This window comes from Balaenoptera acutorostrata, chromosome 2 (genome assembly GCF_949987535.1).
Source record: "Balaenoptera acutorostrata chromosome 2, mBalAcu1.1, whole genome shotgun sequence".
Classification (NCBI taxonomy): Eukaryota; Metazoa; Chordata; class Mammalia; order Artiodactyla; family Balaenopteridae; genus Balaenoptera; species Balaenoptera acutorostrata.
In genome coordinates, this window is record NC_080065.1 from 179537818 (window position 1) to 179564299 (window position 26482).

The 26482-nt window shown below is 41.0% G+C and overlaps 1 protein-coding gene and 2 pseudogenes across 1 annotated transcript in view; 2 read left to right on the plus strand and 1 right to left on the minus strand.

Moving 5' to 3' along the window:
* Window positions 1-9431, plus strand: part of LOC103003060 (olfactory receptor 7D4-like) — a 31585-nt gene extending 22154 nt beyond the window's left edge. Inside the window, exons 3-4 of the mRNA XM_057539692.1 lie at window positions 162-249; window positions 6908-9431. Of these exons, the coding sequence (XP_057395675.1) occupies window positions 6924-7898 (975 nt within the window). The 5' untranslated portion in view covers window positions 162-249; window positions 6908-6923 and the 3' untranslated portion in view covers window positions 7899-9431. The remainder of the gene's footprint in view (window positions 1-161; window positions 250-6907) is intronic.
* LOC103006825 (olfactory receptor 7D4-like) overlaps window positions 1-26482 on the minus strand; it is a 74701-nt pseudogene that overhangs the window by 32281 nt on the left and 15938 nt on the right.
* On the plus strand, window positions 22872-23816 carry LOC103002600 (olfactory receptor 7D4-like; annotated as a pseudogene).

A 26482-nucleotide genomic window follows, 5' to 3' on the forward strand; every position in this document is an offset into this window, starting at 1 on the left:
TAACTACTCAATGATATGGGCACTATCATAATTTTCTCTTTTGTTTTGGGGAACAGCTTTACTGAAATATAATTCCTATACCATACAGTTCACCCATGCACAACTGTTTATCAGGTTTTCTTATGTTTTCTTTCTTTCCTTTTTTTTTTTGTCATGCCAAGAGGCATGTGGGATCTTAGTTCCCCAACCAAGGATCGAACCCCTGCCCACTGCATTGGAAGCAAAGAATCTTAACCACTGGACCACCAGGTAAGTCCTTGTTTTTATGTCTATTAATCTGTTCCTTATATTTCTTTCATGTTCATGTATTTGGTGTGTTTTAACCCTACATAAAGGTCAACTTTTCTGGGTTTAAAATAAATTGCAGTCTTTAATAAATCAAAATCATAACACCAGCCTAACTAGTAATCTAAAAAATGGTATTTAATGATGACAGACATGGAAAGTTCCACTCTTCATTATGCATGAACCAAATTCACTCTCACAATACCACCACAGATGAGAAGCCTGAAACCTGTAATCATGGCATAAGTCTATGTTGTCTGACATTAGGATCTGTTTTCTTGTGTGTGTGTGTGTGTTTGTTTTTGCTGTGGCATGTGGGATCTTAGTTGCCCGACCAGGGATCGAATCCGTGCCACCTGCATTGGAAGCGCAGAGCCTTAACCACTGGACCATCAGGGAAGCCCCAGGATCTGCTTTCTTATGGAGAGTTTTTGCATGTCATGGGCAGCACTATATATATATATTTTTGGAGTATAATTGTTTTACAATGTTGTGTTAGTTTCTGCTATACAATAACTTGAATCAGTTATATGTACACATATATCCCCTCCCTCTTGAGCCTCTCTCCCCCCATGCCTCCCACACCTCCAGGTCATCACAGATCACCAAGCTGAGCTCCCTGTGCTATATAGCAGCTTCCCACTAGCTATCTGTTTTACACATTGTAGTGTATATATGTCAATGCTACTCTCAATTTGTCCCACCCTCTCCTTCCCACCCTATGTCCACAAGTCCGTTCTCTACATGTATGTTTCTATTCCTGCCCTACAAATAGGTTCATCAGTACCATTTTTCTTTTTTTTTTCTTTTTTTAAAAATTAATTAATTTATTTTTGGCTGCATTGGGTCTTTATTGCTGCGCACCGGCTTTCTCTAGTTGCGGCGAGTGGGGGCTACTCTTCATTGCAATGCGCAGGCTTCTTATTGCGGTGGCTTCTCTTGTTGCAGAGCATGGGCTCTAGGTGTGTGGGCTTCAGCAGTTGTGGCTCACAGGCTGTAGAGTGCAGGCTCAGTAGTTGTGGCGCACCGGCTTAGTTGCTCCACGGCATGTGGGATCTTTCCGGACCAGGGCTTGAACCCGTGTCCCCTGCATTATTTATTTATTTGGCTGCACTGGGTCTTAGTTGCGGGATGTGGGATCTTTAGTTGTGGCATGTGGGATCTAGTTCCCTGACCAGGGATTGAACCTGGGCCCCCTGCATTGGAGTGTAGCATCTTAGCCACTGGACCACCAGGGAAGTCCCTAAAACAGACGTTTTAAACCAGCTAGCAAATGAAAACTCAGATTTTAAAAGGCCTAGATTTTAAAATTACTACTAAATTCAGATCCTGAACTGAGGGATGTATTGGGTAAAAAAATGAAAAGAAAAAAACCAAACCACTCAGCCAGCATTTCACAGAAGAAAAACTGAATAAACATCTAACACAAACTAGAATTTTAAAATGCACATATGCAGTATCAGTCCTGTAGGTTTCCTGAATAGGGAGGTTAGTAGCCTCACAAGTACAGCTGCCTCAGCTATTCAAAAACAGGAATGTCCCAATCCCCAGGGAATCACAGACCACCCATTATGTGTCAAGTGGCCAAGCAGTCAGGAGGGAGAAAAGGCAGGAGGAAGACAGCTACCTGTGAGAGCGGCAGGTCTGGGTGAAGAGTGAAGAGAGGACCAGAGCTGCATTGACTGCAGGGACCCAGAAAGGCCAGGGGACAAAGCCAATGGGGAACTCAACGGATGGCACCGCCTGGGGCTGAGGGAGACAGCCAGCTCCAAAGTCGTCTGGGATAGAAAAGGCCAGCAGGAAGCCTTCATGACCCAGGAAAGCTGGGGACCAGTCGCAGCCGTTTCCATCGTCATTACTGTTATGTCCACAGTGGGCGATCATGCAGTCTCCACAGCTGTGTCCCCTTATGGTGGTGGCCAATCTTTACTTCACATTAGTGCATTAATTTCACTGTTTCTGACAAATGAACCTATTTGCAAAACAGAAATAGAATCACAGATGTGGAAAACATACTTATGGTAAGGGAGGAAGTGGGGAGGGATAAACTGGGAGATTGGGATTGACATATACACACTACTATGTACAAAATAGATAAGAAACTACTGTATAGCACAGGGAACTCTATTCAATACTCTGTAATGACCTATATGGGAACAGAATCTAAAAAAGAGTGGATATATGCATATGTATAACTGATTCACTTCACTGTACAGCAGAAACACAACATTGTAAATCAACTAGACTCCAATAAAAATTAATTTTTAAAAAATTTCACTGTTTCTGATGATACCGAGCACCTCCCCACAGGGGTATCCAAGTCCCTGTCAGACTCTGACAGTGGCTCTGCCACTTCTCAGGAGGGACTTGGTTCTTTTTCCCACCTGGGCCTGTTTAGGCTCTTCTAACTGGACTGATTTCTGGGTCTCTGGGTCAGTGTGCTGCTGAGGAGTTGACAGTGGGCATTTATGTATTCACAAGTCTCAGTACACTTTGTGCAAGGGAACATAGATGCCCCTAATCCTCTATTTAGAGGTAATAAAAGGAGCCCTCCCTGATATCAACAAAGGCTTCCATGTTTTGGTTCTTGTAGAAATTAAACATTCCTTAGGAGATACATTGTCACTTTTAAGTCAAACCAAAGAAAGAAGAATTTCTCCTTGGAGAATGTACGTTCTTCCCCCACTACTGCCTACATACACAGAACACTGGCTGAAATATTTCCATTTTCTTGTCTTCGTACCTCAAGGGAGCTGAGTTGTTTAGAAAGGGTAAAGTCACTAGAACAATTTGTTTAATGAGGAGCCCTGAGAATTCAACCCTTAAGATGGTAATAATGTCCCCATTGCCCCTTCCCTGTAATTCTCTGATCCCAGCCTCAGTGAAAACCCAAATGGGTTTCCCTGGGACAAAACGCAGAGAAGAGAAAGCTTCAGTGACCGTGTCCCACTAAAGCCTGGTGGAGTAAGAAGGAAAAGAGGAGAGAGGGTGGGTACTGTGCTTTACCTCTAGAATAGTGAGACTGGGACAGTCCCATAGTTATTTAATCTATGACGGGGAAGTCTGTAGTTTGTGGGTACTTTAGTTTCTACTGAACCCAGTTCTCTTTCTTTCTCTCCTTTTTTTGGAATGTAGACCCTCTCTCCAATGAGTTATTTTCCAGAGGTCCTCCACCTCTTCTCCAATCTTTCCCACAATTGTAGGCTCTTCTTAGATATCCTGTGTCCAATGATTTATTCATTAACTACTCACTGGAGATTTATTATGCACAGGTATTATCAATTTTGTTCCTCATGTGCTTGGATTTTTCTATTAGGTTCCCTTTTTCTGCTGGCAGATTTGACTTCCTGATAGGACCTGATATCTCCCTATTGATGTTGTTGTTTCACCACAGTATCATCTAAGAACAATGTAATTATTACTGACATTTGGTATTCAGGCTAATTTCACTTTGTTTTTACCATTCTCTTTAAATCGTTAAGAGAATATCCAGTGGTTGAATTTGGAGTAGACTACCTTGTCCTCTTCATGAATTTAAAGCAATTATATAGTGTTTTAATGTAGAATATCCTGTTGGCTGCAGTTTTAAAATACCTGTTTTTTATTGAGTTAAGACATTGTTCTAAGTTTCCTTATTTAGCGAGAGGCTCTGTCCTGGCTCTTAACCACAGTAATGGCTGTTACATTTTCTCGAATGTATTTTCTACTGTAATTATGGTTATGATTCCTCTTCACTAGCCTATTTTTGAGATGAATTATGACAGCAAACATCCTATAACTAACCAGATATCCATTCCTAGAGTAGGAATTACTTGTTCATGATATATTATTCTTTTAAAATGTATATGAATGCACTTTGTTTAATTTTACTATTCTATTTTGTGCCTCTCTTCAGGCATGATGAACTTGGAAGTTTCTTTCTTTGTGTTACAACGATGCTTTTGGTCTCAGTCTTTATTACATACCTAACATTTGCATGTGTTCAGCACCTGCTATGTTCCAGGCACCATGTAAGTCCCCAGAAAGACGATGAGCAAAAATGGTCACAACCTCTGTCTCACCTGCAAATAAACATAAAATTACCAACATGAGAGGCACATCAAGAACAGTACAGGATGCTCGACTTGTGAGCCTTATACTGTGTCCTTCTGACCCTCACTCTGTTCTCCATGTCACTGGCCTCTCACATCCCTTCCATTACCAAGCTCACCAACCCCAAGGCAAACGGTGAATTCTGTTCTCTCAGCCCAAAATGTTTGCCCTTTCCTTATTTCCTCTGGTTAACAATTACCCATCCTTCCTCTCGTAGCTCAATATTCTCATTTCAGAGAGGCATTTTCTATACACCTTCCCAGACTAAATTGATGCCCAGTTATTTTTTTCTCTTAATTAAATGCATTCTTGGCAGCTCCTCACCTGAGCCCGCCCACTTCCCCTCCTGCGAGTGTACTATCATCGCTTAATAAATCTTCACTTTGCTTATATAAAAGAATATTAATTGCATTCTCTAGGCATAATAATACTGAGCTTTTTCCTATCATGGAGAATGTAAACATTTATATTCATCTTAAATTTGCCTTTTATCTTTTTAAGGATGATTTGTTTGATTTATTTTATAGAAGCTTTGAATATTTTTAATCAAATCTGTCAGTCATTCCTTTTACAATTAACTGTGCTGATTTTTAATACAACACATTTCCACTCAGCATTATATATGAGCTCACACTCTCACATGGGCATTGCATTTTATTTTATGGTCTTGTGATTTTGTTTACCCCTCTTATGTGTGTAGTTCACATACTTTTCCCTCTTCTTGGAAGAATCCACCTGGCAGACGGTATCTGAGAGAGGGAGCCAAAGGGATCGTCATTAACTAGAAGTACTGCACTGCGGTCCAAAGAGCTAACAGAGCTGGTGTGTTTATAATGATCAGAATTCCATCTTTGTTGGCTGCCCCTGTTTAAGTGTAATAATGATCAATGATAGTCACACAAGACAGATTTATTGTTAAGAAGCTCACATTTATCAAGTGTCTGCTGTATGTCACAAGAACCACACTAGAAAAATTACATGCATCATCTCATTTAATTCACTCATCAGTCTTATAATGCAGGAAATATTTATAACTCCCATTGTAGAAGCAAGGCATCTGCGGCTAAGAGAGATTAAATAACTTTGTCAACGTCACACAGACCTTGGTGGATCAAAATTCTACTCTAGGAATTCTAACTCAAGATCCCATTTTCTAAGTGACATCTCTGTATCATACTGTGGGAGAGTTACGTATCAAAAATAATTGTCATAAAAGTAATAGATTAGTAATAATAATAGCTATCAGTTACTGGGATCCTACTGTGCACAAAGGCATTTTTAATCTTCACAAAGAAGTTAACAGCAGTAACCATACTTTTAGAAATAAAAAATAAGGCACTTAAGACACTTGAGAGTTAAAGTATCCCAACAATAGGGAGCATCAGGTCATAGAACTGTTTGTCTGAGTTGAGAATCCATGTCTCAGTAACTATTACTGAGTTACTAGAGTGAAGGAAGTATGGAGAATAAAAAGAAAAGACATTAAATGTCTTCAGTCATTTTACAAGGGTCATGTCATAGATGAAACTGAATTATATCCATAGCTTCATACAGAATTATAACCAGTGAGTAAACAAGTTGTCTCTACTGTATAGCACAGGGAACTAAATTCAATATCCTGAGATCAATCATAATGGAAAAAAATATTTTAAAAAATTTATAGGGAATTCCCTGGTGGTCCAGTGGTTGGAACATCACAGTTTCACTGCTGTGGGCCCAGGTTTGATCCCTGATTGAGGAACTAGGATCCCAAAGTCTGCATGGTGTCGGGAACCAGCTGTAAGCTGACACAGTTCTTGCAGCTTAAAGCATGGCAAAGTCCTGCTTAACTCCTGACAGGACCTGAAAGAGTTATTAGAGAAGATATGAGTCTTGGCCCGTGAGGTTGCTTGCGGTTTCTCTACCTATAGTTTGTCCTTGGCATGCTTCGGTAGTCACAGTCTGTTCTCACGCATGTTTATATCCTGGTTCGCAGAATGTTTTGTACTATAACTTCAACATTAAGGAGATACTGTCTGATGATTCTGTCTGGTGATTTTAACAAAAACATGTATTGTCTACTGCAATATATAAAAAGAGGTTTGGTAGGAAATAAAGTGTGTGTGTGCTTGTACACCACCCTCCTGACCCCGTCTCTTAATCCCCTCACCTGCTGTCAGGACTTGTTCCTCAGTCTTACAGTGACTGACAGCATGGGGCAGCCAAAAAAAAAGAATGTATATACATATATATATGTATGTATAACTGAATCACTTGGCTGTACAGCAGAAATTAACACAGTACTGTATATCAACTATACTCCAATAACAAAAAAAAATTAGAACCAGTGAGTAGGAGATAAAAATATTTTTTTCTGCTAAATAAATACATGTAAAATGGAAATGGTCTACCATTTGGCTGAGTGAATCACTGTCATTGGAAGGACTAATAGAAGGTGAAGGATATCGACCTAAAGGTGGAATCGTAAGTGATGACTAGCTGAGGTGCCGTTTGGCTGTTCACTGAACGTTGCTTTTGCCTCCTTCCCCAGCAGACGCACCATCCACATGGGAGCAGGAAACCACACGGGAGTATCACAGTTCCTCCTCCTGGGCCTCTCGGACGATCCTGAGCTGCAGCCCCTCCTCTTTGGACTGTTCCTGTCCATGTACCTGGTCACTGTGCTGGGGAATCTGCTCGTCATCCTGGCCGTCAACTCGGACTCCCACCTCCACACCCCCATGTACTTCTTCCTCGCCAACCTCTCCTTTGTTGACATCTGTTTCGTCTCCACCACCGTCCCAAGCATGCTAGTGAACATCCAGACACAGAGCAAAGGCATCTCCTACATAGGGTGCCTCACTCAGGTGTATTTTTTAATGATTTTTGCTGTAATGGATAGTTTTCTCCTGACTGTGATGGCCTATGACCGGTTTGTGGCCATCTGCCATCCCCTGCACTACACGGTCATCATAAACCCCCGCTTCTGTGGCCTCCTGGTTCTGATGTGTTGGTTCATCACTTTCTGGGTTCCCCTGGTTCATATTCTACTGCTGAGGCGGCTGACCTTCTGTACTGGCACTGAAATTCCACATTTCTTCTGTGAACTGGCTCAGATTCTCAAGGTGGCCTGCTCTGACACCCTCATCAGTAACATCTTCTTGTTTGTGGCCACTGCCCTGCTGGGTGTGTTTCCCCTCACTGGAATCCTCTTCTCTTACTCTCGAATTGTCTCCTCTTTAATGAGAATCTCCTCTGCAGTGGGAAAATATAAAGCATTTTCCACCTGTGGGTCTCACCTCTCTGTGGTTTCCTTGTTCTATGGGACAGGCGTGGGGATCTATCTCACTTCTGCTGTGACCCATTCTCCCCAGAGAAGCTCCATCGCCTCAGTCATGTACACCGTGCTCACCCCCATGCTGAACCCCTTCATCTACAGCCTGAGGAACAAGGATGTGAAGGGGGCCCTGGGAAGGCTCCTCAGCCGAGGTGCCCCTTGTCTGCGATGGGCCACAGACCTCAGAACTAAGTGGACATTGTGAGGCTCAAAGACAAATGTTGTGAATTTAAATGTCTTGATTCTTTTTTGACCCTAAAAGACATGCTTCATTTCTTCTATTCTCAAAGCACCTATGACTTTTATTTGTTTTTGTATTAGTTTCTCCTCAACACCCTCCTCAGTAATTCATTTTTAACTTTTGCTTCCTATTTGCAGACCATACATTTCTATCTTTGGCCAGCTTTCTTATAGCCATTCTTGCAATTTCCAACATTACATCTGAAGCACTTATATTAAATGTGGCATGATTTCCCACCACGGTTATCCTCTCAAATATCGATATTCGTCACCTAATTTGCTTGTGTGTTTGTTTTTCTCTGGAAGCAATGGAATGAAAATCATGCAGTAGTCATAACCAAACTGCTTCACATACCAAGACTGTTCTTATTGTTTTATGTGTATATTTTATGTAATCTTGACATTTTTAAAGGTATTTCTCTCATTTACCCCATTTTTCAAAGAGACTGAGATTGGGATGGACTCTGACCTGGAAACCTGACATTGAGCCCACATTCCCAACTTTGCTGTCATGCTTTTCCTGAAAAGAGTGATGTGATTTTCAACTTCAACAGTGGGAACTTAGGTTTGAAAGCTAGTTTGTTCAGGAGATGCATAGTAATATATTGCATCGGGTAACTCTGAGATATTGCTTCATTCTTTGCCTTCCTTCCTCCTTCCTTCTTTCCCTTCCTCTTTCCTTTGTTTTATTGGACATTTATTTCCCATCATCACTGCAGTTTTAAGATATACCCCAAGATCCTAAAACATCTAATAATGAATACAGTAGAATAAAACTTCTTTGCTCACATGGATTATTCTGGGGGCAGGGCACTCTTTGGAGGTGCCAGCAGGAGTGGTAGTCACACACCTGTGGAGTGTTTTCAGAACTTAGTCCACTTTTTGAGAATATTGATACAATTGAGTCTGCAGTGAAGGATGGAATGGTTGAAGCTGTCAGCACTTCCCCTACATTCCCTGGGATCCCTTCACCATCCCCACCAGCCTGACTGCCACTGTCAGCACCAGGTGGAACCTACTTTTCCCAACGCGTGACGGCAGACCTGACGGAGAATTATGCCCCACGAGGGACAGTTCTTGATGGACAGGTGTGGGGTGTACCATCTTCACCCCTTAGCTGGAATAATTCTGAAGTTTGGATTTTGTGCCATTTTCCCTAACTTCCCTACAGGATGAAAACTCTGCTCACTCCTGTGGGAGCTGACTTAAGCTTTATTGGATGTATTTTCTGCCCTGTATCTCTTCCCTTTTCTCTAACCCATGTTCCATGGTCCTTGTTCCTTCAAATAAACAGCTTGCATGTGAATCCTTGGCTCAGCATCTGCTTCTGGGGAACCAAAGCTGAGACACGTGATAAAGACTGTGAAGAGTATCCAAACAATACCATGAATGGAACTAAGGACTTTGAGGGGCAAAAACAGCAAAAACAAAATAAAACAGGTAGTGGGTATGTACTAAGATCTTCAAATTACTGGAAAATTATAATTTCTTAGTGAAGAAAAACATATTCAGTGGGGCTTTAATTTAACATGATTCCACTAAGTTTAATCTATAATGTATTTATTGTCTACTTTATACAAACTCAGTTGGGGACCAAAGAGGTAAACATGATTGCAATATAGAGTGGTTAACCATAAAAATACTGGTGTGTAATAAGTCATGCTGAAAACAAAGGTAAAACTTGTCATCTCACATTGAATAATTACAGAGAAAAACTTTTTAAAATTTATGTAACAGATTTATAGATGGATCATGTATATATCATGAAATTCAGCCCTTGAAAGCATAAGATCAACAGTTTTGCTAAATTTATAGTTATGCAACCTTCAGCACAATCCAGTTTTAGAACATTTCTGTTACCCCAGGAAAGTTCTCTTGTGCCCATTTGCAGGTAATATCAACTGCGACCTCAGTCCTAGGCAACCATTTATCTGCTTCTGTCTCTATTAACTGACCTTCTTTAGCTATTTTATAAAAATGGAATCATACAATGTATGATCTTTCATATCTGGCTTCTTTCAATTAGCATAATGATATTGTAGGGTTATTCATGTGGAAAACATACATCAGTATGTTATTCCTTATAACTGCAGAATGGTATTCAAATGTATGGATGTACCACATTTTGTTTATCCACTTACCAAATGATAGATATTTCGATATTTCCAGTTTGGGGTTAATATGAATAATGCTATTATGAATGTTTGCATATGAGTCTCTGTGCTAAAATGTGCTTTTTTATATCTTTTGGGTAGATATCTCAGAGTAATTGGTGGATCATATGGTAAATTTATATTTAATGTCTAAGAAAACACCAAACTGGTTTTCAAAGTGGCTGTGCTATTTTACAGTCCCACCAGCAATGAACGAAGGTTTCAGTTTTTCCACATTTTCACCAACACTTGAGTTTCAGAAAAAATCTTCTAATGGAAGGGTGTAGTTGAGATTGGAGTAACAAAAAGTCAGTAGAATTTAACTGGATAACGGGTTTTGGTAGGAAGCAGAGAGGATAGGAGATTGGGAACTAGAGGAAGAAGAAACCACACACACACTTGCATGGGGAAATTCAAGAATAAAGCATTTCAGGAGGTTATATGGAACTTATGACTGAGTTATAAGTTACTGAAGTAAGCATAGATATGTAGATGGATGCCAGACTATTTAGAGTCTAGTTTGACATATTAAGGATTCTAAAAAGAATTGAGCACTAGGGCCATGCTGTAATCATGGGCATAATGTGAGGATTTTAGTATTGCTATGAGCGGGGGAAACTGGAGGCAGAGTGAAGAGTCAGGAGGCTGCTGAAGTAGTTCAGGGAAAGATGATGGGGACCTGACCAAGCCAGTGGCAATAAGGTAGTTTTTTTTTTGCATTTTTTTGCTTTAGAGTTTTCCAATGGTATAAGCATACCACAGTTTGTCCATTATTCTGTTAATCTTCATTTGAATTGTTTCCAGCTTAGGATTCTTTCAGATAATACTGGAATGAAAAGTTTTTACTTTTATCTTGATACACATGTGCAGGCATATGTATAAATTTTAAACTGTTTTCCAATGAACTCCCCAACCAACAGCATATGCACATCCTCACCAACTTTATCTTCAGAACCTTCATCAATTAGTTCACTATGTCACAGCTAGTTCACTGGGACAAAGAAGTTGCAAATACACATGGTAATAAGGAAATCGCCAAATCACATGGACACTTCAGTGCTTTGTCGCAACCCACATTGCCAGGGGAATCGTCTCATCATTTACCTACGGAGTGATCCTAGTCCCCTAATACATCAGTGTCTATAAGGAGTCAAACAGGACTGGTTACTCTGGATGAACCTTTAGGGAATCAGAGGCCTCCTTTGAGTAGGAAAAGGTATCTCAAAACCACTATGTTTATGAAGATAAGCATTTGCTCAGATTATAATAACAAAGTGAATTTTCATGGAGAAGCTATTTTTCAGTGCTCAGCCACTGATTCTTTTTTTCTTTTAATTAATTAATTAATTTTTAATTTAATTTTATTTATTTTTGGCTGTGTTGGGTCTTCGTTGCTGCGCGTGGTCTCTCCCTAGTTGCGGTGAGCGGGGGCTACTCTTTGTTGTGGTGCGCGGGCTTCTCACTGCGGTGGCTTCTCTGGTTGCAGAGCATGGGCTCTAGCCGCGCGGGCTTCAGTAGTTGTGGATCACGGGGTCCAGAACACAAGCTCAGTAGTTGTGGCGTACGGGCTTAGTTACTTCGCGGCATGTGGGATCTTCCCAGACCCGGACCAGGGAAGCCCTCAGCCACTGATTCTAATTAAACTGTTGAATGAATTTGTTGTTCATGAATTAAAATACATTCATGTTTTCTCTCGATTCACAGCATTTAAAAAGATACTACTTGTTGGGACTTCCCTGGAGGTGCAGTGGTTAAGAATCTGCTTGCCAATGCAGGGGACACGGGTGTGATCCCTGGTCCGGGAAGATCCCACATGCCGCGGAGCAACTAAGCCCGTGCACCACAACTACTGAGCCTGTGCTCTAGAGCCTGCAAGCCACAACTACTGAGCCCACGTGCCACAACTACTGAAGCCCATGTGCCTAGAGCCCATACTCCACAAGAGAAGCCACCGCAATGAGAAGCCTGTGCACCGCAATGAAGAGTAGCCCCTGCTCGCCGCAACTAGAACAAGCCCGCGCACAGCAACAAAAACTCAACGCAGCCAAAAATAGATAAAAATTTTTTAAAAAGATACTACTTGTTTTCCCTGTCAGTTGTACATTTAAGATTAGATTCCTCCCTCAGCATTTTTCCCAATCAAGTAAAATGCCTGCACTGTCAAATCTGGGAGTAACCCTTCATGCACTCCCCTCTGTCACCCTAGAAATGTAATCAACCAAATACAGAATGCTTTCCCTACCTCCTACTCCCCTCACGTCCAACATGGATAATTCCTACACCTTGTCTTTTTATGACTTAAATATCATTCTTTTCTTACCTTCAACTACTCTCACATAAAGATAGAGAAAATAATATGGTCCTCTACTTTAGCTCCAGAACCCTAACACATTTTAATAATACATTTATTAATAATACATATTAATAATACATTTATTTTCTTGGAAAGGTGGTTGCCTCCTCCAGTAGTTTACAAGTTCCCTAAGAACAGCCCTGGGTTGAATGTTTTCACTAAGTGCTACTCAAGCATGCATTAATTGGGGGGTATATCCTCTAGGAAATAAACAGGTGAAGGAAATGCCCAGATTCTTTCATTTTCTCCTTCTACAAAAACTCTCAAATCATTTCATCATTTTCTTTCTGTAACAACTGTGACATCTATATAACCATGATTCTGTTTTAAAACTTACATAACACAGGATTCTATCTTGTCTCCATGACTTCACTCTCATGTTTCCAAAAGTCCTTTCCCAAAGTAGGAGTTATTGGGTTCTTGTTCAGTTGTAAATGATGTCAAATCACTTTCCTGCTTAAAATGTTTCAGAAGTTTCCTTGGCCTTTGAGTATTGTCCAGGGTACCTCATTCCCGGTCCTGTCCCTGCTCTCCACTCTAACTCCCCCCACTCTCCCTTCTTCTTCTGCCAAACCTCTTTCTCAGTTTAAAAAATAAAAACAATAAGCTCCCAACTATGCAGTATTTTGCTCATGAAGTTCCTGTCACCTGTAATTTTCTCCCCAACCTACAAATCCTCACCCTAGTTCAATGACCTGACTATGTAAATCCTACTCATGCTTTATTTCACAGTTTAAATATCAGTTCCTCCCAGTACATAGTACCACCTCCTAGTAAGACACTCTATGTCCATATTACAAAACTGCCAGTTTTCATTTTCAATCTGAACTCCTAGATAGACATAGTAAACCCCATGGTGGCAGTACTATGTCTCTTTTCATGGCCATTGTTTTCCTGTCCCTGGCACACAGCCTAACTCATTAAAGGAATTCAATGACCATTTGTGGATTGCCAGACAATTTGCCATTCTCCACAAAAATGTTCCAGTACAGTACACACAAAAAGAGGAACACAAAAAACAGAATTACAACATAAAAATCAAATAAGGCTCACATAAAATGTCTGGGCATAATATAATAGAAACCAAAACACTGTACTTCTGGAAAAATATTTGTGATATTTTTACTCACGATGAAATTGGATAGGATATTCTTTTTGAAAACAAATGCCTTGAAGTTAAAAGCAAAAGGTTTTCCTTATGTTTCTCCATAATAAATTTTAGACATGCTTTTAAAAAGTTGATGAGCAACAGAAAAACAGCAAAAGACCTATGGAAGGGAATTTGTAATATCCAGCAAAAGTATATTTGCCCTCAGACCTAGAAAAACAACCTGAGAAGCTCACCCTGAAAATACACCCCTACAAATGTGAAACAATATATACACAAGTTTACTCACTGCAAGTTATTAACAGATGCTAAGTCAATTGTTAGAAAGGTTGTTGAGGAACAAGATATTCTGTGCATCAATATATCATCCCACAATATTTTTTCCTCAAACAGAAAACTCTATATTTAAAACAGACTGCTCTAGTGATCACTACCTTCAGCAAGTAATCAAACAGCATCACAAATCAAAGGATGGCATACATTTATATCTTCCTAACAGAATGCAATTTGATGGACACATCACCCTCAACATATCCTGAACTTATCTTGGAGCCTCTACACCGGGAGTTGGCACCCCTTGGTCACAGGCCTGTTTTTGTAAATAAAGTTTCTCTGGAACACAGCTATGCCCATGGCAGCTCACCCAGTACAAAGGCAAAGCTAAGTAATTCCACACCTATCTGGACCTTTTCAGATAAAAGGTTTGCCAACCTCTGCTCTGGATCCAATTGCCATTTCACAGGAAATATTGATTTAAGACATGGAGGAGACATTTAAACACAGCCTGAAAATAAAATGTGAACTATCAAAATGTGTGACTTTCTAAAAGACTGGGTGTGACTCTTCAAAAAGTCAATATACTGGACAAACAATATGAACTGATCTAGTATAAAAAAGACTAAAACACATAAACAATTGCTACATATAAACCTTGACTGGGTCGTAAATCCCAAAACAACCAAAATCATATTTTGGAACAACACAAAAAAGTTTAGTTTTTACACAGAGTAGACAATAGATTATGTTATTTTTAATTTTTGTGAGCAAAATAGTATTGTGGTTTTAGTAGGACAATATCCTTATCTTTAAAAGATGCATTACCAAGTATTTAAAGGTTAAGTATCATGTATGCAATTTATTTTCAACTTACTGACTCTCAAATAGTTCACCATACAATGCATTTATTTATTTGAGAGAGCAAACATGCAAAATGCTAAATAAAAATAAGTGTATCTACTATAGTGAACATTCATTGTACTAGATGATTAGATTTTCTTTAGGTTAAAGATTTTACGGAAAAAAAAAAAGGTGTGGTGGGGACACATGTACTCTAAACATCCTGTTAATGGTAATCTCAATTATTTTAGAACCAGTGTCATAAATCCTCCCATCATTTTCTCCTTGAGGACCCTGTTTTAACTCTGTGCGCGTGTACCGATCTAAGTTCAGCCATCTAAGATCCTTGCTTTTCTTTAGGTGAAAGACTTGTGGTCTACATACATTTATATTAATATACAGAAATTAGCACACCATGGATACCCAAGAAAGCATCTCATCTTCCAACCTGTATGTACTATTCAAAAATAAAGAACATGCAAAGATGAAGACAAATTCTCAAATGAAACTTTGCATAAGAAAAGAGGAGGCCCTGGGAACCAACTTTCCCTTGCCAGCCAAAGAATATTGCCCACCATCTGGGTCTACTAGGATTGACTCACTGACCACTGCAGTGGCTCACCTTCGCACATCCTGAAAGGAATTCAGAACACAGGTCAGAAATGAGGCACTCTGTGCTCTGGGAAAACTGGCAGAACATGCATGCATTCAGATAGTTAGATATTTTCAGAAGAAACTTTTATGAACCCCAATTCTTGCATTCTCCTATACTTAGAAACACACTAAAACCATTAACTAAAGTATCTGTTCCTCCTGACTAGCAGGAACCTTGCACCACGATGCTTGATTATGTGAAATAAAATCCTTATTTATGGCAAGACAAGAAAAATTTACACATAAAAAACTCTTCTCTGCCCTTTGGCCTCCCCTCTCCCCACACTGTGTATTGTGTACCCACATTATGCATTGACCAAACCTCCCCATCCACAGGAATACATGCTCAACCATAAACAGCAACATTCTCCTAGCATCAAGACAACTTAAAAGGTAACAACTCTTCTTAAGCTTGTAAAGGGTCACATGACCCACCACGATGGCGCTTCAATCTGGATTATGTAAACTGTCAATAATGCACCATTGAGGGACTTACCTGGCGCTCCAGTGATTAAGACTACGCGCTTCAAGCGCAGGGGACGTGGGTTCCATCCCTGGGAATTAAGATCCTGCATGCTGCGAGGCGCGGCGGGGAAAAAAGTCATTTAATGTAAAGCCCTTTGTCTCAAAAAACTTATATAAACTGAGTCTTGACTTCTAAAAGGAGAAACACTGCTCAGACCGTTCTGAGATGCTCTTCCGGGGTTGTAATCCTCAAATTTGGCTTGAATAATATTTTCCAATTCTTTCTTAGATCGACTGATTAATTTTTCGTGGACAATTATACATACCCTTCTCCAAAACCACATATATACTAACATCTCCCCTTACCTCTCCAGAACCATTTCTCAGAGCCATCTCAGAGGCTGACTCCTGGGCAACAGTCCTCACTAACACACTCAATAAACTCAACTCACAACTCTTGCATTTTCAAGTGGACACCCTCATACTCACATGAACACGGCAGGATCACTACCTTCATGACAACCAGAAGGCGCAGGGGCCTGAGCAACCCGGCTGGAACAGCGGATATTCATGTCCTCATGGACTAAAGTCACAGGCTTCCGAACAGGGAAGCACGTGCATGACAAAACCCGTAGACGCCCCTTGCCGCACCTACGACCTCGCTGAAGGCGGGGGCTCAGGTCCGGGCGAACGTGAGAGGAGGGGCCAGGCCTGCCCAAGGAGACCGCTCTGAAAGCCCGAGCCAAACCTGTCCTTTAACGCGCTCCGTACATCCCAGAGCACTCCCTTAACGCGGGCCTCACCAAGGACACGCTGCAACTCACGACGACCAAAGCGACTCCCTCCTCGAGGCGCGCAACCACGAGACAGAAGACTGCCGCGCACCAAGTGACGCACTTCCGCTTCCTACGTCGGTAGTGGCGGGGCGGGCCTCTGAGGTTGGGGCTGTCAGCCAAGTTCAACCATTGCAGGAGGAAGCTTGTTGCTTCTCCCCACGTTGCGGTAGAGGGGCCTGGGGTCGATTCGGGGTCGGGGCCTGGCGCATAAAGAGGCCCAGCGGACAAAGTTGAGGCTGGAACTAGGCCTGTGGGCGGGGCTACGGCCAGAGGGCGGGGTCCACAACCGGAAGTGGTGTTGGAGGCGGTGCAAGGCCCAGCGCCAGGATTAGAGGTTAGAAGAAGAGGACCGGGGTGCGTACTCACCCCTCAGGATGCTCCTCAAGGGCTTTTCTACCTGCTTGTCCTCAACTTCCTGGAGCCCTTAGAATGATCCTTACATATTGATAAGCCTGACAATCCATGAGATGGTCTATCTCCTCCGTTCAGTCCTGTATTTAACCTTTATTTCCCTGTATTACTTGTTATTTACATTGGATACCGCGCTAAACTCTAATCATGGATTTCTGTTAGTATTCATAGTGACATTTTTCTGCAACCTTTGTATTTATTTTCTTCAAGTGTGTATTTCTGTTTTTTATTTTCCCGATCTTACCATACCGTACAGAGCCTCCCATACTAAGTTGAGAAACAGCACTGATACCAGGCGTTCTTCACTCATTCAGGAATTGTTCTAAATTTTCTCCAAAATCATGTTTGCTGTATATTTCAGTGGGTGGCCCCAGAGGAGTTTATAAAGGTCTTTTGAAATCTTGTTTCCTAGCACATTTTACTAAAATTGTTTATGTGCATTATCAAATGTATTTTATGCATCTATTAAATTGATAATTATTTTGCTACGTTAATGTTTCATTTATTGCAAACAAGATATTCACTTTTTATGTAGCCAAAGGACTCTTTTCTTTTTAAAAATAATTTCTGGGTTTCCTACTAGCCTTAAAAATTCCCTTCCAACTCTAGGTTACATAGATTTCTTAATTTTCTTCTAAAATTGAATATTTTTACTGACATTGTCTTTTTTTGGCTGCGTTAGGTCTTCATTGCTGCGCAGGGGCGTGGGCTTTCTCTCGTTGTGGCGTTGTGGCGATGGGGGGCTATTCTTCATTGTGGTGCACAGGCTTCTCATTGCAGTGGCTTCTCTTGTTGCGGAGCACAGGCTCTAGGCGTGTGGGCTTCAGTAGTTGCGGCCTGTGGACTCAGTAGTTGTGGCTCATAGGCTCTAGAGCGCAGGCTCAGTAGTTGTGGCGCATGGGCTTAGTTGCTCTGTGGCATGTGTGATCTTCCCAGACCAGGGATCGAACCCGTGTCCCCTGCATTGGCAGGCGGATTCTTAACCACTGCACCTCCAGTGAAGTCCCTGACATTTTAACCTTTAATCCTCAAAGAATGTATTTTGGCATGTGGTGTGGGGTAGTGGATCCAATTATTTTTTTCCTCCAGAAAGAGAGCCAATTGTTTAGTGATAATCTATCCTTGACATAGGAATTTGAAATTCTACCTTTATTAAACAATAAATTCCTATATATACTTATATCAGGCTTTAGAGTCTTCTATGCCAGAAATATTTACTTATGTCTGTATCAGACTCTTTAGATAGCAATAGATTTATGTTATTTGAAAATTTAGTTGTAAAAATATAATGGAATTTTGGTTCAATTATAAAGTACCCTTTAGTTATACCATTTTCCTACACACTTAACATCCACATTGCCATGATTCCACTTTCTGTCTCTATACATTTGCCTTTTCTAGACATTTCTTGTAAATCAAATCATAAAATCTTTCATCAGTATAATTTTTTCACGTAGTATGTTTTTCAAGACTCATATGTATTCTCGCACATGATTTCTTTCTATTGTAGAATGATATTCCATAGTATGAGTATGTTATGTTTTATTTATTCATCAGTTGATGAATGTTTGGGTTGTTTCCACTTTGTGCATATTATGAGTAATGGTGCTATGAAAATTCATGTATGTCCTTTTGTTCAGACATATTTTAATTTCTCTTGGGGATTGTTATTAGGGTTATCCAGAGAAACAGAACAAATATATATACATATACATATATATATATATATATATATACACACACATATACACATATGTAGATACATATATATGTATATATATATATATATATTTGTTGTATATATCTCCTATTATTATCTACCAGGGAAGGAAGGAAAACCCAACCAATTAAAGTAATCGTTATCGTTTTGATTCCTTTATTGATGACTGGTGCTAAATCCCACCAAAGCCTTCTGAGGTGCATCGTGATATGTGTCTCAGAACTTGCCACTCAGTAGATGAAGAGACATCAGCTCATGCTTTCTATGGGCCAGAGGTGGTCCTAAAGAAATTAGCATCCCCACATTTCTGAGTTGCGCACTTCTGAATATATACCAGATTCCCTCAGATGTCCCATAGTGTGGTATCAGAGAAGCTTCAGGGCAGGAAGCAGGAGGTATTTGGCATGGGCGTGTGGGAAGGTGCTGTCCAGCTGGAGCTGGGCAAAGCGTGTCACTGCTTCCATTGAAATAATTACAGCAGGGACTTCCCCGGTGGCACAGCGGTTAAGACTCCATACTCCCAATGCAGGGGGCCTGGGTTCAATCCCTGGTCTGGGAACTAGATCCCACATGCATGCTGCAACTAAGAGTTCGAATGCCACAACTAATGAGCCCATGTGCCACAACTAAGGACCCGGTAAGCCACAACTAAGGAGCTTGCCTGCTGCAACTAAGGAGCCCATGTGCCACAACTAAAGAGCCTATGTGCCACACCTAAGGAGCTGGTGAGCTGCAACTAAGGAGCCCGCCTGCCACAACTAAGACCCAGAGCAACCAAATAAATAAATATTTTTAAATTGTTGGAAAAAAAGAAGAAATTACAGCAGATCTGGCTCAAGGAAAAGATGATGCAAGAGGATTTTTAATTGGTGCCTGTATTAGTTTGCTGGGGCTGCCATAACAAAATACCAGACTGGGTGACTTCAACAATAGAAATGTATTTTCTCACAATCCTGAAGGCTGGAAGTTCAATATCAAGGTCTCGGCAGGGTTGGTTTCCTCTCAGGTGTGTCTCCTTGAAGATGGACATCCCCTTGCTGCCTCTGCACATGGTCATCCCTCTGTGCAGGTGTGCCCTGATCTCTCTGTTTCCTAATCTCCTCTTCTTATAAGAACACCAGTGAAATTGGATTAGGGCCCACCCTAACGACCTCATGTTAAATTAATTACCTCTTTAAAGGCACTGTCTCTGAATACAGTCACATTATGAGGCACTGGGATTAGGACATCAACACAGGAATTTTGAGTGAACACAATTCAGCCCATAATAGTACCCAAGATATGTAATATACCCTTCTGTAACTATTCCCTTTTGTTAATCATACCGAAAACATGCTGAAAAAGAGGAACCTGATGCTGTCTTGACCATAGGGTTTTTTTCCCCTTTATATTCCTTTACACTACTATTAGATCTGGAATTTTTCCTTACAGACAAAAATTACCTAATATTTACATGTCATTAAAAGGTATGTGGAAAACAAGACATTCTGAGATTAACAGATGGATTACATCCATTATACAAATTTTTGGTAGTTACAAATGTTCAATTTGTGTAGGTGAAGTTTAATATCAGGCAAAGACTAGGAAAGAGAGAGAAAAATTGGAACATTTCTCTGCTTCCAAGTTCTTTTTTTTCTATTTTTTCGTTTCTTTTTTTTCCAGATGATGAAACCAGTTTATTTCAAACGCTAATAATAGCAATGGTTTGATTCACTGACTCGTGCCTTTAAATATTTATTAACTGTTTTCTTCTGGGTATGGGTATGAGATTTGGAACAAAGTAAAGGCCCAAAATTCATAGAGTGTACATTCTATTGGTAGAAAGTAATATATAAATAAGTGGTAAACCTAGACTTTGTGATAAATGCTAATAAAAAAGTAAAGACTAATTAGGAAAATTATTTTAATATAACTTTATTATTACTTAACCATCTAGAACAATTCCACGTGTGGATCTGTTCACCTTCCCTACGGTGTTACTGTCTCTGACATAAAGTGGTTGAGGAAAAGAAAGGAAGAAAAAAATGTAGGTTTGTTCTTGGAAAGGTTTGGTTGGATGTGCCTGTGAAACAGCCCACTAATTTCCACTTGGCAGTGACATGTGTTGGTCTGGTGTTCTGTCTTAATGGCAGTAGTGGTAGAGAGAATTGGATTTTTATAGAGAAGCAGGTCAGAAAGACAAGATTATGCTTTGCTGAGCCTTACTCATGATGCTTCAGTTCTTGGTTTGGCCCTCACTTCCTAAGGAAAGGACTTCCCAACTCCTGACCCCCCATGCATCACAGATAAGCTCTCATGGGACACTGTCCATGTTGTTACAGATCACAATCCAAACAGCCATCGGGATTCACTGTAGCGAATCCTGTGTTGTGTTGCCCACTTCTCTCTTCAGAATTAAAGGCTTATTTTTCCAAGCATATGACAGCCCTGAGCCTTCTCTTTGAGAACTGTCCTCGGCTAAAGGAAGCTGCCTCACCCAAGGTCACACCACTCAGATCTCTAGCTGTGGGAGCATAACTGACCACCATCTGTATCCACCACTGTGCCCTGAGATTGCTCTTGCTGCCAGCCACTGACTGAGCACAGCAAAGTACCAGTGTCCACTGCCATGGTCATACAATTACATTGATCATTAGGGTCAATTACCCTTGCCTGAAGGTGACTCCTGTTCTTAGCATAAAGAACTTGAAATGTTCATGCAGTAGAATTGGTTGAAGTTCAATGGCGGGAATCCCCTGGTGGTCCAGTGGTTAGGACTCGGAGCTTTCACTGCCACGGAGCCAGGCTCAATCCCTGGTCAGGGAACTATGATTCCACAAGCCGGCAGCACGACCATTCCACAAGCTGGCAACACGGCCAAAAAAAAAAAAAAAAAAATGTTCAATGGGACTTTCGCCATGTCTCTGGAACTGTTATCTTTTTAGGTGTCCAGGCCTCCAAACCTGCAGAGGCCAGAAGTGTGTAGGCTTGGACCACAAACTCCCCACATGACTAACTGGGAGTGATATTACAAGGGTTCACTTCTACTTCCAACCCTTGATTTCTGCAACTATGTCCTATAAACTGGAGATACAGCACATTATGATTGTTGTTAGTTTAGAGTGTACAGTGCATCCTATGAATTATGTATCCAGAAATTCCTGTGTATTCAAATGCTTGCACTAAACAACATCTTTCTGCTTGAAGTTAAATGTGTTCCCATAACTTCCATTGAATCTTAGGTTTAACCCTGTCATATTAGATACTCCCTTTAGGCTATGTTTTACCTCTGTCCTCCCCTTCCTTGACAAACTTTACAGATCATTTATATTTGCCACATGTATTTCCTCAATACACACTCTTCAACCCAATCTACCTGGTTAAGTGCTGCCCCTGCCCCTCTATTTAGAGGTAATAAATGGAGCCCTCCATAATATCTACAAAGGCTTCCATGTTTTGGTTCTTGTAGAAATTAAACATTCCTTAGGGGATACCTTGTCACTTTTAAAGTCAAACCAAAGAAGGAAGAATTTCTCCTTGGAGAATATACCTTCTTCCCCCATTGCTGCCTCCACACACACAGCATTGGCTGAAATATTTCCATTTTCTTTTCCTTGTACCTCAAAGGAGCTGAGTTGTTTGGAGAGAGGAAAGTCAATACAACAATTTATTTAATGAGGAGCCCTGAGAATTCAACCCTTGAGATGATAACAACATTTCCCTGTTGCCCCTTCACTATAATTCTGTGACCCCTGCCTCAGTTGAAACCCAAATGGGTTTCTTCAGATAGACCGCAGAGAAGAGAAAGCTTCAGTGATGACCATCAGGGACCGTGTCCCAGTAAAGGCTGGTGGAGTAAGAAGGAAAAGAAGAGAGAGGGTGGGTACTGGGCTTTACCTCTAGAATAGTGGGACTGGGACAGTTCCATATGTATTTAGTCTATGACGGTGAGGTCTGTAGTTTTCAGATACTTTAGTTTCTACTGAACCCAGTTCTGTTTCTTTCTCTCATTTTATGGAATCTGGACCCTCTCTCCAAAGACTCATTTCCCAGAGAATCACTACCTCTTCTCCAATCTTTCCCACAATCGGCTGTTAGCTGAACCTTGCTTTTGCCTCCTTCCCCAGCAGACGCACCATCCACATGGGAGCAGGAAACCACACGGGAGTATCACAGTTCCTCCTCCTGGGCCTCTCAGACGATCCTGAACTGCAGCCCCTCCTCTTTGGACTGTTCCTGTCCATGTACCTGGTCACTGTGCTGAGGAATCTGCTCATCATTCTGGCCGTCAGCTCGGACTCCCACCTACACACCCCCATGTACTTCTTCCTCGCCAACCTCTCCTTTGTTGACATCTGTTTCATCTCCACCACTGTCCCGAAGGTGCTGGTGAACATCCAGGCACAGAGCAAGGACATCTCCTACACAGGATGCTTCACTCAGGTGTATTTTTTTAAATGATTTTTGCTGGAATGGATGGTTTTCTTCAGACTGTGATGGCCTATGACCGGTTTGTGGCCATCTGCCTCCCCCTGCACTACATGGTCATCATGAACCCACGCCTCTGTGGCCTCCTGGTTCTGATGTGTTGGTTCATCACTTTCTGGGTTCCCCTGGTTCATATTCTACTGCTGAGGCGGCTGACCTTCTGTACTGGCACTGAAATTCCACATTTCTTGTGTGAACTGGCTCAGATTCTCAAGGTGGCCTGCTCTGACACCCTCATCAGTAACATCTTCTTGTTTGTGGCCACTGCCCTGCTGGGTGTGTTTCCCCTCACTGGAATCCTCTTCTCTTACTCTCGAATTGTCTCCTCTTTAATGAGAATCTCCTCTGCAGTGGGAAAATATAAAGCATTTTCCACCTGTGGGTCTCACCTCTGTGTGGTCTCCTTGTTCTATGAGACAAGCCTGGGGATCTATCTCAGTACCGATGTGACTCATTCTTCCCAGAGAAGTTCCTTTGCCTCTGTAATGTACACTGTGGTCACCCTCATGCTGAACCCCTTCATCTACTGCCTGAGGAACAAGGATGTATGTGAAAGGGGCCCTGGGAAGGCTCCTCAGCCAAGGTGCCCCTTGTCTGTGATGGGTCACTGGCCTCAGAACTAAGTGGACATTGTGAGGCTCAAAAACAAATGTTGTGAATTTAAATATGTTGGTTCTTTTTTGACCCTGAAAGACATGCTTCATTTCTTCTATTCTCAAAGCACCTATGACTTTGCTTTTATTTGTTTTTGTATTAGTTTCTCTTCAACACCCTCCTCAGTAATTCCTTTTTAACTTTTGTTTCCTATTTGCAGACCATACATTTCTATCTTGGGCCAGCTTTCTTACAGCCATTCCCGTGATTTCCGACATTAGATTTGTAGCATTTATATCAAATGTGGCATGGTTTCCCCCTAAAATTATCCTCTCAAATGTTGATGTTCTTCACCTTAATTTGGTTGTGTTTGTCTTTCTCTGGAAAAAAATGGAATGAAAATCACACAATACTCATGACCAAACTGCTTCATATATCAAGTCTGTTCTTATTGTATTATGTGTATATTTTATGTAATCTTGACAACATTTTTAAAGGTATTTTCTCTCATTTACCCCATTTTTAAAAGAGAATGAGAATGGGATGGACGCTAACCTGGAAACCTGACATTGAGCCCATGTTGTTAACTTTGCTATCACAGTTTTCCTGAAAACAGTGACGTGATTTTCAACTTTAAGAGTGGGAATTTTTTTTAATTGAACTTTTATTTTATATTAAAGCTGATTTACATTGTTATGTTAGTTTCAGATGTATAGCACTGATTCAGTTATACATATACATATATCCATTCTTTTTCAGATTCTTTTCCCATATAGGTTATTACAAAATATTGAGTAGAGTTCCCTATGCTATACAAGAGGTCCTTGTTGATTATATATATAGTACTGTGAATATGTAAATCCCAAACTCCTAATTTATCAATCCCCCATCTTTCCACTTTGTTTGGTAACCATAAATTTGTTTTTGAAGTCTGTGAATCTTTTTCTGTTTTGTAAATAAGTTCATTTGTATCATTTTGTAAGATTCCACATATAAGTGATATCATATGATACTGTCTTCCTCTGTCTGACTCACTTCACTCAGTATGACAATCTCTAGGCCCATCCATGTTGCTGTAAATATCGTTATCTCATTCTTTTTTAATGGCTGAGTAATATTCCATTGTATATATGTACCACATATTCTTTATCCATTCCTCTGTTGATGGACATTTAGGTGGGAATGTTTTGACAGCTAGTTTGTTCAGGTGATTCATAGTAATATATTGCATCAGATAACTCTGTTATATTGCTTCATTCTTTGCCTTCCTTCTTCTTCCCTTCCTCTTTCCTTTCCTTGTTTTATTGGACATTTATTTCCCATCATGGCAGTTTGAAGATACACCGAAGATCCTAAAACATCTAGTAATGAATACAACAGAATAAACCTTGTTTTGTAATGTGGTTTATTTTTGGGGAAGGGATGTCTCTGGAGGTGCCAGCAGGAATGATAGTTACACATTTCTGAAATGTATTCAGAACTTAGTCCACTTTTTTTTTTTTTTTTTTTTAATTTATGGCTGTGTTGGGTCTTCGTTTCTGTGCGAGGGCTTTCTCCAGTTGTGGCAAGCGGGGGCCACTCTTCATCGCGGTGCGCGGGCCTCTCGCCATCGCGGCCTCTCCTGTTGCGGAGCACAGGCCCCAGACGCGCAGGCTCAGCAATTGTGGCTCACGGGCCCAGCCGCTGCGCGGCATGTGGGATCCTCCCAGACCAGGGCCCGAACCCGTGTCCCCTGCATTGGCAGGCGGACTCTCAACCACTGCGCCACCGGGGAAGCCCAGTCCACTTTTTGAGAAGAATATTGATAGAACTGAGTCTGCAGTGAAGGATGGCATGGTAGAAGTGGTCAGTATTTCTCCTACATTCCCTGGGATCCCTTCACATCCCCACTGCACACCAGCCTGACTGCCACTGTCACCACCAGGTGGAACCTACTTTTCCCAATGCATGATGGTAGACGTGACATAGAATTATGCCCTACCAGGGACAGTTCTTGATGGACAGGTGTGGTGTCTACCATCTTCGTCACCCCCTCAGCTGGAATAATTCTGAAGTTTGGATTTTGTGCCATTTTCCAGAATTTCCCTACAGGATGGAAACTCTGCTCACTCCTGCGGGAGCTGACTTAAGGTAAACTTTACTGGATGTGTTTTCTTCCCTGTATCACTTCTGCTCTCTCCAACCCACATACCATGGTCCTTGCTCCTTCCAATAAAGTACTTGCACGTGAATCCTTGGATCTGCTTCTGGGGAACCAAAGCTGAGACAGGTGATAAAGACTGTGAAGAGTATCCAAACAATACCATGAATGGAACTAAGGACTTTGGGGGCAAAAACAACAAAAACAAAATAAAACAAGTATCGGGTATGTACTAAGATCTTCAAAAGTACTGGAAAATCATAATTTTTTAGTGAGGAAAAACATATTCAGTGTGGCTTTAATTCAATTTGACTCTACTAAGTTTAATCCATAGTGTATTTATTGCCTACTTCATACAAACTCAACTGGGGACCAAAGAGGTAAACATGACTGAAATACAGAGTGGTAACCATAATAATATTGGTGTGTAATAAGGCATGCTGAAAACAAAGGTAAAACTGTTCAAATCACCTTGATTAAGTCCAGAAAAAAATTTTTTTTAATTTATTTAACAGATTTATTGCAGGATTAT